This window comes from Polyodon spathula, chromosome 2 (genome assembly GCF_017654505.1).
Source record: "Polyodon spathula isolate WHYD16114869_AA chromosome 2, ASM1765450v1, whole genome shotgun sequence".
In the NCBI taxonomy this organism is placed as follows: domain Eukaryota; kingdom Metazoa; phylum Chordata; class Actinopteri; order Acipenseriformes; family Polyodontidae; genus Polyodon; species Polyodon spathula.
Genome location: NC_054535.1, coordinates 5,258,662 through 5,271,270, shown reverse-complemented (window position 1 = coordinate 5,271,270; position 12,609 = coordinate 5,258,662). Strand labels below are relative to the sequence as shown.

At 36.6% G+C, this 12,609-nt stretch overlaps 1 protein-coding gene across 5 annotated transcripts in view; it reads left to right on the top strand.

The window, feature by feature from the left end:
- Window positions 1-12,609, top strand: part of LOC121329156 (RELT-like protein 1) — a 39,936-nt gene that overhangs the window by 7,926 nt on the left and 19,401 nt on the right. For all 5 annotated transcript variants that reach the window (XM_041274574.1, XM_041274566.1, XM_041274557.1 and 2 more), the window contains exons 2-4: window positions 3,312-3,512; window positions 8,475-8,549; window positions 10,765-10,819. In XM_041274574.1, coding sequence (XP_041130508.1) covers window positions 3,312-3,512; window positions 8,475-8,549; window positions 10,765-10,819 — 331 coding nt within the window. The remainder of the gene's footprint in view (window positions 1-3,311; window positions 3,513-8,474; window positions 8,550-10,764; window positions 10,820-12,609) is intronic.

Below are 12,609 nucleotides of genomic sequence, written 5' to 3'. Positions count from 1 at the left end.
TACTTAGTCTTTTAAAACTCATAATGATAAAGTTCAATCTAAAGTTAAATCTGGAATTGGTTTTCTCTTTCACAATAAATCATGTTTCACACGTTCCGCTAGGTATACTCTAGCCCAGATGTCTGTTCTTCTAATACTGGATTATTTTGATGTTGTTTATAAAATGGCCTCAAAAGCTGCTTTAGGGAAGCTTGATTCTGCTATAAGATTTATAAGAGGTGCTTCTTACTCATCACAGCGATCTTTATATTATGGTTGAATGGCCTTCATTGCACACTATGCAACTGGATCATTGGCTTAGGTTAGTTATAGAACCCTGACTGGGTAAACCCCACTATATTTGTGCAACCTATTACAGTTCTCTGCTTCAGTTTACAATTTAAGATCAGATTCATTTATTAGGCTGGTTCTACTCAGAGAGTCCACTGTTTTTGGGTGTAATTCATTTCAGTTTGAGGCTGCTTATGACAAATGAATTTCAAATTAAATTAAAACTACAGAGGTTTTGTTTTGGAGGGTGTTTAATCGGAATCTGAATTCACCATTGTCTGATGCATGTACTTGTTAGGTGTTATTTATTATTATTTTTTTCAATGTTGTATTTGTTTACTTTGTGCTGTTGTGATGTTTGCCTCTTGACTAGATCCATTCATTATCTGTAACCACTTAATCATATAGAGGGTCGCGGTGAGCCAGAGCCTAACCTGGCAGATACAGGGCTTAAGGCAGGACTACACCCTACATGGGACGACAGTCCATTGCAGCAACTAAGGGGCAATTTAGAGAGGCCAGTTCACCTAGCCAGCATGTCTTTGGACTGTGGGAGGAAATCAGAGTACCTGGAGGACACCCACGTGAACACAGGGAGAGCATGCAAACTCCACACAGACAGACTCCTGAGTTCAGAATCTAACCCAGGACCCTGGAGCTGTAAGGCAGCAGCAATAACCCACCATGCCGCCCCTCTTGACCAGATCGTCGTTGTAAATAAGAATTTGTTCTCAATCATCTTACCTGGTAAAGTAAAGGTTAAATGAAAAAAGGAAAAGTGTGAGTGTGTGGATTCAGAGAGTGGATAATCATTTGCTGTGAGCTGTGTTACTTGCTGTGAACCTGCTGCTGTAAATAAAGAGCCTGCCAGCTATTGAACCATGCTCTGCTGTCAAAACTGTTCCAATAACAGTTTTATCCGGTGCTACAGTATCTAGCATGCCAGATATTGAACCGTACTCTGCTGTCTTATTTTTCCAATAGCAATTTTATCCAGTGCTACAGTATCTATAAACAAGCTGTATTCCAAGAAATAGAGAATAATGCATGGGGTAGTGTGATATGAGAATTTAATGCATGGGTTAGTGTGTAATATATTGAGAATAATGCATGGGGTAGTGTGTGATATGAGCATTTAATGCACACATGAGGGGTGAGATACTACATTAAATTCTCATTTATCAAGCGGATGAGCACATTGGAACAATTGCTCACCAGTTATTTAACCCATAAAGAATACTGGGGTATACTGTACAGTACGTGCGATTTCAGGATTGTGGGATGAGACGGCAGTAGCTGGAAAATGATGGGCCCTGTTTTTATTGAGTGCATTGTGATGTAAGAAATTACTTGTTTGCCAGCTGAATGCATGTACTCTGCTTAATTCACTGAAATATGTCACAATGTTTTAATATCACTGTAGGACTATAAAACTGTGTATTGTGAGGAATATTTAATTGCTTTACGGTTTTACAGGTAGGTAAACCACTAAATTAACGATTTCATCCGCAAAATGAATAGAACCTATACTTTTGATAAGTATCTTTCACACGACCAGCGATGTGGGGGCGACACCAGGACGACCCAAAATAAACAGGATTGAGTCCTATTTTTTTGCACTTTGTTGTGCGACAACTAGAGAATTGACCAATCGGAGAACAGCTTCAATGCATGTGGTCCAGCAGGGTGAAGCAGTATCCAAAATGACATAGGAAAAAATAATACTTGCCGTGGAAAAATACCCAGAGCTTTATGACAAAGATTAAAGATAGAGATGTAAAACATAATATATGGGCATCCATTTCAAAGGCACTGGATAAGCCTGGTGTGTGTGTGTTAAAATCCTGGTGTCGTATACAATAGATTCTACTGTACAAATTTTCCCACCCCAACTTCCAGTTCTGTCGCAGGATTTGATATCACAATAGCGGAAAGCTACTGTTGGAGCATAAACTAAAATCCAAGTTTTTTTTTTTTTTTTTTTGGTTTTGCTTTTTTTGAGGGTGAAGTGAAACTTAACAATCATCGAAATGCTGCAATTCATTTGAATGTTTTGCTCGGGCTGAAAGGTTTTTTTTTTTGGTGTAAAGTTGTACTGTAAATGTGTACATACGTATAGTTCAAAGATTTTTTGTTAATTAATATTACAATAAATCACCATAACATGCAATTACTCTCACAATCAAACCTGTAACGTTGCACAGCTGTTCACTGAGGTCTGCTCACAGGCAGTGTAGTGAGCAGCCGATCAATATTACTTGTTTGCTGCCCAAAGTAATTCAGCAGCAGTATTAATCTTGGCAAAGGTGTCATTTTGTTTTTACTAGGTGGTTACAGTAGTTTGTTTTCGTGTCTTTCTTAGATACGCACTACTTTAAGAGCCACTGTAGGCTATACAAAATGGTATCATTTTATTTCATTTAAAAAAAAAAAAACAACATATTTGTTGCCCCTTATCTTTTGAAGATGTTTCATAGTGCAGAAGATGTGCGAGGGATGTCTCAGTGCTGCTCATCTGTTGCAAATATGTAATGTAGGCTAGATCAGCCAGCAAAACAAAACAGTGAAGAAACTTGATAGTTCTTGATCATTTCAGGAGCCCTGTCTGTATATCACACATTTTTACATATAGGCCTGGGTAAAATTTTTCAAGGTCTTTTAATTAGTAATAGAGAAGGCTACCTGTATTTAGAATTTCAACTGGCTGTGTTTTGAACCTTCTTTATTGGTTCAAAATTTGCCATCTTCACTTGGGTTGTTCTCTTAGTAACCAGGTAAAGCATGACAGTACATGCTCAATATAATTTGTGTGACAACAAATGTATTTTTCATTTCAATTTTCAAGTTACAGTGGATGGGAGTTCTCAAGTTGCTGCTTGTATTACAGTGAATGGGAGTTCAAGTTGCTCTTGTGTATTATAATATATGGGAGTTCTCAAGTTGCTGTTTGTGTATATTACAGCAAAATGGGAGTTCTCAAGTTGCTGTTTGTGTGTATTACAGTGGATGGGAGGTCTCAAGGTGCTGTTTGTGTATTACAGTGGATGGGATGACAGATGGCCCAACGGATACATCACATGACGGGAACTCGGGGTCACTTGCTTTTGTGCTGGTGCCAATCTTCTTTTTAATGGGCCTTCTGGGAGTCTTGATCTGTCACCTTCTGAAAAAGAAGGGATACCGCTGCACCACAGATACGGAGGCAGATATCAAAGAAGAAAAGAATGGAGAGGAAAAGACAGGTAGGCAGAGCTCATTTATCACTACGACTGGCTATCTTTTGCTGGTCAAGGATTTCAGTAAAGGCCTTCATTATAATGCAGTTGTATACAGGATGGGCTACTGTGTTGTCCCACAAATGTCTTTAATTTTAACCATCAAGAAGCTTTAGCATTTTCTGGTAATGTATTTCTGTGAGACTGATTGTTCTGTCAACATTTCTCAGATGGGTGTTGTCAATACTGTATGTGGCAGGACATTAGGGTAGGGGAAATGTTTTCATTAGTACTGGGAGGTAAAAGAACAATAGTTCTGTGTTTTCCTTACTGGCAGCATTCATTATTAAGGAAATTTCACCTTGACCATGGTGTATGGATGAGGAAGGAAACTCTGTTGATGAAAAGAAATTACCCTGATTAGGCTTGGCATAGTTAACATTTATCAACATGTTCATGGTGGTTGTGCATGTTGTGAACCATACATAGCTATTGAATTGTTTAGAAGGAAATACTTCTGAGAAATGAAGTACAATGAAACTTTATATAGCTATTAAGCATCCGTTAGACTAGTTTCTATCAACAGTACAGACAAGACATTTTGATTTATGCATGCACAACTTGATAACTTCAGGCCTGACAACTTCTTGTCAGTATACCCGTAAAGGAAGCTTGCATGAGTTCAAATCCACCACCGTCACAGCGGCTACGGCTAGTATCTTATTTAAGCTGGAAACTTCAGTGTTATGGAAATACCATGGGCAAAATGTAAGGACACTTTAATTTTGACCTGTGTGGGAGTCATGTGACTTTTTGGTTTCCTGATGATAAAGATCTAACACTTCAAGCTATTGGCTTCATGTTCATATCCATATTTGTATACATATCCTGTTATTTCCTAGGTCAGTCAAGCTCAATCATGGGTGTCGTACAAGAATAATTAACTCTTTTGTGCCTTTTTTTTTTCCATTTTTGCAAAGGTCTCCCTGCCACATTTGTCCAGGGTTATGTAAACCCTGCATGGTTAATCCACTATCATTGATACTGTTTCAAGTCTTCGGAAGCAGTATGATATTACATAGGAACTCCATTTTTACACATTATAGGGACACTACAAGTTTGTGGACATATTTTTGTTTTCAAATAATCAGTTGCTTTTTAGCTGATCAACAAACTTAGAAGTTACTTTTTTGATCTCACCTACTACAGTATGTTAATAAGTAACCAAATGACACTCACCAACATACCTTTAACTTAGCCATTTATTTATCTTAACTGGGTTCAAATATATTTCATGACTGTAGTAGTTCACCTTGTCTTCTCCGCCTTGTCCTTGCTGCTAGGTGCTTAGTAGAATTGTCCAAAGTCATTTATAAGCTGTGAATCTGTGGCTTTGGTGAGTCAGCCCAGCAGTCATCTCGGCAGTATTTCTCGTGTGGGTGGTGCTTTCTGTGGCGGGCACTGAGGACTCACATGACTGAATGAATGAAGCTTGCTTATTTTCTACATTAATCAGCATCCTGACTGCAGTGGTTCACAGTCAGCCTTTATCATAGATACTGTTCTGCAGCACTTCATGTTGTCATATCTGATCTCCACAGCATTACTTGATATGAAATTATAGTTTTACCAGAGAAATAATCTGTTAGACCAGAATTCAACTAATATCATACTCTGTTAAATAGATTGGACATAGTGGAATACTTTTAGTTTATTTTGAGTTTGCCTTGTGGACATTATCCTTCTGCATTATTATCCATTTCCAAGGGATAAAGAAGAGGCAGTCATACAAATTGTACTCTATGTATGTCACACTTCATGTTGTTCCATATATCTGCAGAACCACTTGTACAGTTGTTATTAGACTTAGAATTAACATTATATAAGTTATTGATGTTATCCGATTATGGGAATCTATGGAGGTGTCTGTCTCTTCATCCATCCCTCTTTAGTGCCAAAGCCCTGCTGATATAAACAGTGTGTTTGTGGGAATGTAAGGCTGGCAGGGATGGGATTAAATCTATACCTGCCAGCAATCACAGGTGTGACCATTCCCTAATTAGGTAATTGGTGCTAATTGGGAAGAGGCCACATGTATAAAAGGAACCAGAAATCCTTGTGAGTGCTGTGGTTTTTCTGTTGTGTTGGACAACTTGGTCAGTGAAGGCGAATGCTCAGCCCAATGGCTGAATTGCTTTGTTTAACCTTTTAGTTTGGCATTTGTGCCTGTTTATTTGTTCCTGTTTTTGTGTTTGTTTTGTTAATAAACAGGCACACCAATGCTTAAACTGCCGCTTTCTATCTCTAGGTCTCTTTCTTGTCTGTAACAGCCTGGGCCGTGATGCTACCCTGTCACAGTCACACTTACATCTTTGTATATCTTGAGAATCACTTTTAAAATTGTTTGTACACATTGCTGATTCTTCGTTTATACTGTTCTGTACACACGGTTGGTATATGTCACAGTTATCTGCTTTTTAATCTTAGTGTGGGCTTTTGTTTTTGAATTTACAGCGATGGTGTATACCATAAATCAGACCAAATAATTTGTTTGGATGATTAAGCACAAGATAAACTTCAGAGTAACTTTAATATTGTGCAGCTGAATTTGACAAATGGTAAAACTGCATCTTAATTCTATCAAACCTCAGGTCAGTTTATTTGGTACAAAACAAAAACTAGCCAACGGACAAATCTATGCATCAGGATGGAAATAACTTACAAATATCTGGAGGTTTGACACTATAGCCCCCCTGTGCATAAAATACATAGCTAACTTAATGAGTTTTTACCTGGTAAAATGAAATAATAAATACATAATTGGATTACCAGGTTTTGTGCAATCCAGAGGCAGTTGTGTACTTTTCAAACCAAAAAGACCAAATGGCTTAAACCTAATTTTTGATTTCAGTCCATTACAGTTGTATGCAGGTTAGTCTGTCAATGTGAATGGGCTAAATGAAATGCAGAGAGGAAATACTGGTAAAGAAACCACCAACATGCTTTCTGTCAGTATCATTATAATGGCATGGTTTGCAAATTGTTTCTTGCAATGTGATAGGAAGCTTGTCTTATTGGGGTAATGCAACACTTAAAATGTAGTTTAGCTTTCAACTTGCAATACTTCGGTTCCTTAAGTATTACTACCAAATTAATCTAAAATGAATCCTTGCATATGTCATGTAGCCATACAGTATGTAGATACAGAGGAGGAAGGAGGAGTGCTAGCAGTCTGACTCATGCAGAACACCACTTCACTGAAGTCTTCTCTGTATTTTACTACATAAATGGAGTAATCAGTTGAACAACTACAGATCCACAAATACTTTGTAATGAAAAATATTCACAAGCCAAAACGCAGTACATCTCTCTAGAAAGCATTCTAAATCCAACGTTCCTTGGTAGTATAAGGCATGGGGATGGTTCTAAATAGTGCCCTTGGGATGTTACATATAGGACTGAAGTCATGTAAGGTCACAGGCATGTGTGCAACAGTGCATATAAAATGCTCAAACTGGTCTGACAGCAGTTACAGAAAAAAGCCAATACTTGTGCTGTACATTCATGCATATAGGTTTAGACAATATTTTTATAGTGTTAATTAAAAAGGGAGCATCTGTAGCTGCTTAAAATTAGTTGTTGAAATGCCTGTTTAATATGAGGTTTTAAGGTATATATTTTTTTACATTTGATATGTCACTGGAGGTGGAATATGTTAATGGCCCACCATAACCTTTCGGACTTTTCACTCATTGAGCAGGTGTGGGATCTGTCAGGAAAGCTGTAATCTAGACACCCAAACAGTCCCTTGCAGCAGCCAGAAGTTACAGCAGCAGATTTTTATCCATCATCATCATGGTCCCTCTTTATAGTTTTATATTCATTTACAATCCAGCATTTGTTGTTAGATTGTTTGAACCAAATGCTAAATCACAGTGGAGTCAGATTATTACTCACCTTTCTGCATTTAAAATGATCCGTTTTTTTTACTCATAAACTGATGTTTTCCATTGCCATTTAATGAAAAACATCAGTTTATAAAACAAAACATTCACAGAGTAACGGTTATACCCTCCATAACTGTAAACCATATTGTTTAAAACAAATGTGGTTATTGAAATAAAACAAAGCTGCAATGTTAATGGAGCTGCAGTTGGTAGCTATTCTCTTTGCATCAGCACTGGTTATAGTAGCATACTTGGCTTGATTCATGGGTTTGCAGCAGTCCTGAATTTATAAAAGAGTCGAAACTGGTGAGTTTCATTTGTCTTTGTATTGTTGTTGTCTGTTGCAGGAGAACTACTAGAAAGTGTATTTACATAAATGTACATGTAACACATAGAAATGTACATAACTAAGAGCTGTGTCTCATGGAGAAGTGGTCAAAATACATCAGCAACAAGAGACAGCTGTGCATAGGTAGTTTTTGTAAACTAAACTAGTATTTTAGGTTTTCATCTTTCTCGGACTGCAATTCCATTCTACTGTATGTAAGGATTTAAAAGCAGGTAATAAACACAATAAAGAAACATTGCCAGTAGTAATAAGATATTGTATTCAGTAAATATAACACACTCCTGAGATTAAATTGGGTTTGTTTTAGGATTGTATGTCTGTTATATTGTACAGTACTTTTATTATCTGGCACAGTTCATTCAAAGAAAAGGCACTTTTCAATTATTAGCTGGGCTCTGTATTCATGTATTGCTTAATCAATTAATTTCTAGACAAAAGGACTATACAACAATATATGTATTGAATAATTTTTGGAAAATGTGATCAGTTTACAGTACATTGTTTGGATGTGTGTTAATATAGATACGTATTATAAGTTGATAATATTTTCCACAAATTATTACTTTTTAACCCCCCCCCCCCCCCATGTGTGACCTGTTAGTTACAAATAAAAAAGTTGTAAAGGAACTGGTTTCCAACTTTGTGCTATTGATTTTAATGAATCTAAGTTTCTAATATTTCTTGTTTTTACAGAGATGAATGATACCTTTAGTGAGTGCAACGCTGATACAGTTGGCCAAATTGTGCATTACATCATGAAAAATGAAGGTAAGTTAAAGGTATTTTCAGAAGCCATTATGTGCTAATAGATCATTTGGAAATGTGTGGTGGTGGCGTTGTTGTTTGTGTTTTTTTTAAATAGCTCTACTTAATTCAAATTATTAAGCACCCCACGTAATGGGAGTTGCCAGCCCGCAAACTCAGACACAGATGCACCGACTACTGGTGCTGTGCCATGAGCCATCTCATGTGCTGCTTCGGTTGTACAGCTTTCAATGTCATACCCATCTTGATAGTCCTCATTGAAGCAGTAGTGAGCAGCAGAAATGTAGTAAGGGGGCTGCTATCAGGTCTAACTGTCAATATGGTTCTTAATGTCACAACTAGCAACAACTGTAAACCACTTTGAATGGTTCAGAGCAATAAGAAGCATCATCATCAGATGTGGCAGGGAAGTGCAGTTAAGCATTTATGGATATGTAATGCTGGCAGATTGAGTAGCGTATTCATTAACTTGCAGTGACAAGTTCCGTTTTCTTCAGTGTTCATACTGGGTCGTAATAACAAAACTATATCTGAAGGGCTGGAAACTGTTTTAACTGGTTATGTAAAATGCAATCTAATAGCTTGTTACAATAATACAATGCTAATTATTGTTTGCTAAATAGGTTACAAAATCTGTAAAGTATTACAATATTTTATAATGACTGTCTGTGTGCTTGCATTGTAATGGCTCTGTTTTAACTTGGTACCAAATCAAAGACATTGATACTGGCTTTATAACAGAACTTCAGCCTCCCTGATCCTGATCTGCAAGTGATATTACAGCAAAATTCTGGAGCATACAGACTACACTTAACACTGTAGAGTCATTATAAAATATTGTAATGCTTTACAGATTTTGTAACAGTTATGTTGCACTGTGGCAAAGTGGTATGTGCAGATGCAGTGTGCTGATCCAACAACAAAGAGACAGACAACAAAGTACTGGTGAAAATGAGTTCTGTTTACTTTAATCCAGGGGTCTGATGACCAAACGGAAAACAAATAGGATGACTGGTAGTACACAGCCATCTGTGTTGCAGAGGGATTTATGAAGGGTTGCAGTCCCGTAAACAGTAACAAAGTCCAAACACCCCACACAGACACGGTCACCTCTGTGAAAGTACAATTTATTTTGTGAAACAGTTAGTGCTCTGTTGTCCGAGTTTGTGCTGGCTGTGGGAGACAGCTCCGGATCGTGTTAGCCGTCTAGTCTAACAAACAAGACAAACAGTAGACTTTGGACAGACCTTCAAAACAAAGAAAAACACTCAGTTTCTCACTCGGGTCTTTTCAGTCATAGCATGACCATTACAAGGAACAGATCACATCACTGACCCCTTGGTTAACGAGCGCACCCGCTCCTCCAATCTGTTAATGCCACATCGTTAACCGTCTGGGTCAATGGTTTAGTGTACCATAGCTCCGCCCCCTTTCTAAACGGACGACTTCTGTCGAACCCTGGGAATGAATTGTCGGGCCAACTAGTCCAAGGGACTCTGTTCCCTTTACACAGCGCCCTCACAGGTCTGGGGGAGCTCGAACACCAAGAATCATTTGATCTCTGTCACATGCACTTATTTAGCACAAAATAATTAATACCTGTTTTGTATTGTTGTTACTGTAATAAGCTATTAGTTTGTACTCATAACTTGTGAATAAGACATTAGTGTTAACTGTTTTTTTAATTATTTTTTATTGACTTGATACTCAAAACAGCAGACCATTAAACTAATATAAGTACAGTACATAATATTTGTGTCTGTCAATTTATTTATTTCCCATTATAAGTTACTTTGTTAAAAGAGTTACATGAAAAAGTCTGTCCCAATAATTTGAGAGCTTTGTTTGTATAGCAGCAGTCTATCGCATAATAATAATTGCATACTTACCAGACAGTCATAAATCATCTCTCTGGGAAACGAGGAAACACTGAAAGTGAAAACAGATTTTAAAAATGTGAATGATTGATTTGTTACGGGTGGCTTGAGTGGTGTGTGTGGGTGGTGACGTCAGGCTCAGGAAGCAGCAGACAAAACAAAAGTACAGGGCTGAAACGGCCGCAGACATATATTTATTAAATAATACAACAAAAGATCAGCAGAAAACACAAAAAGAAAAGGGCACTCTGGCCAAAGTAAAAAGTATAAAATCACAAACTGTAGTTTACTGTGTGGGTTTCTTCTGTCTGTAATGCATTTGTGTTTACTTCCCTTAACAGCTAATTCAGAAGCTTTAAAGGCCATGGTACAAGACAGAAGTATAGACCCTGACAGGCAAGTCACATTACTCTATATTTGGAGGGCAGTCAGTTTGCCTAATTTAATTAATGTTTTTCATAAAATGTGATGATGAATTCTTTATCGTATGTGAGCACTGGCCTGTAATGTTATGAAGTCTCATTTCCCCTTTTAAGAAACCTTATTACTGGCTTAATGTAAGTCAGTAGCCTATGGATTGTAAAGGATAGAGTGTACAACTACCTGTCCAGAAAATGTTATGAATCAGCATTTTGTATTAATAATAATAATAATAATAATAATAATAATAATAATAATAATAATAATAATAATAATCTTTATTTTTATGTAGTGCCTTTCATAGTGGACTACCATCTCAAAGCACTTTACAGAGGTTTAAATTGTTCAGAGTAAAACTTGTATTATAATAATAATAAATAATAATAATAATAATAATAATAATAATAATAATAATAATAATAATAAAAATAATAATTTAAGGTTATGCTAATCTATAATGTGGCATGCAAGTTAGTATTAGACCTATAGATTTTAATAACAATAAAACAAATACTAGAGCTACTTTTCTACTAACATTCCTGTCCAAAGGCAGCAGAAAAAAAAAAAAAATAACTGAAAAAAAACCAACTGTCATATCCAAGAATTCCTTGCAGTATGTATAATTCTGTACCAGTTTACACTGTTGCCTTTATTTAGGACGAATCTAAGCTTTCATATTAATGTTAAGGCTTGTTATTGAGAGGAATGATATTTAGGATTTATGCTTATTCCTAAAGATTCCACAAGGTGACACTCTTTCCATTCTGTTATGCAACCAAGCCTGTATATGTTTGTCTTTTTCTGTTTTAATTCCTAAAATGCTCACATCTAACATACTGCAAATGTATTATTTTGTAGTACAGCTTTTCCTGTAATACAGAATAATGTATTTGTTTTTTTAGTAAAAGTATACCATGTTATTTAATGTGATAAATAAAACTGCAGTTGCCCTCTGATATTGGCAATGGTGTAACTGATAACAGTAAGAAGTGCTATTTTTGTTATGGCCACTCATAAGTGTCAGAGTCCATATAGTCATCTATTAACATTGAAGATGCTGCTGCAATAACTTGTGTACATTTGATAGAAATTCAGATACAACCAAGATGTTGTTAAATCAAATTTAGCATCTAAAACACAGTGATCATGTTAATGGAAGTTGGCTCTAATTTAAAGAAGTAAAAAAACATCAATTGAAGAAACACATTTTGTCTTGCCAGCAACCCTGCATAGAGCAGTTAAACGTCGTGGGAGAGATTACAGCTCCATTCTGTGCGCCGCATTAGCTAAGGCAGGATAAAGATTGGTATTAAAACTAAAATTTACGATGCGACCCAGTTGCTTGGTGTTCAAACAAAAATTGAAGTGGGGAGGGGGATCAGTTCAATGTGGTATAATTATTAGTAGTAGTATTATTAATAGTAGTATTATTAGTCATTTAGCAGACACCTTTTTATCCAAAGCGACTTACAGAGACTAGTGGGTGAACTATGCATCACGACTGCTGCTGCTGCAGTCACTTCCAAGAGAACCTTATTTGTTTTACTTCTCAACCTCCTTGTGCCTTGTCCTTCAGATAATTGACTTGCTCAGGGTCACACACAGTGAGTCAGTGGGATTGAGCCTGGAATCTACAGGTATTTATTTAAATATTGGAACATTCAACCTGTGGGCTAGACTTTCATCTTTAGCCACAATATAATATAGGAAACAAACAGTGAACACAAACTGATTTTGTACTTTTTTTTTTTTACTTTTTCTGCATG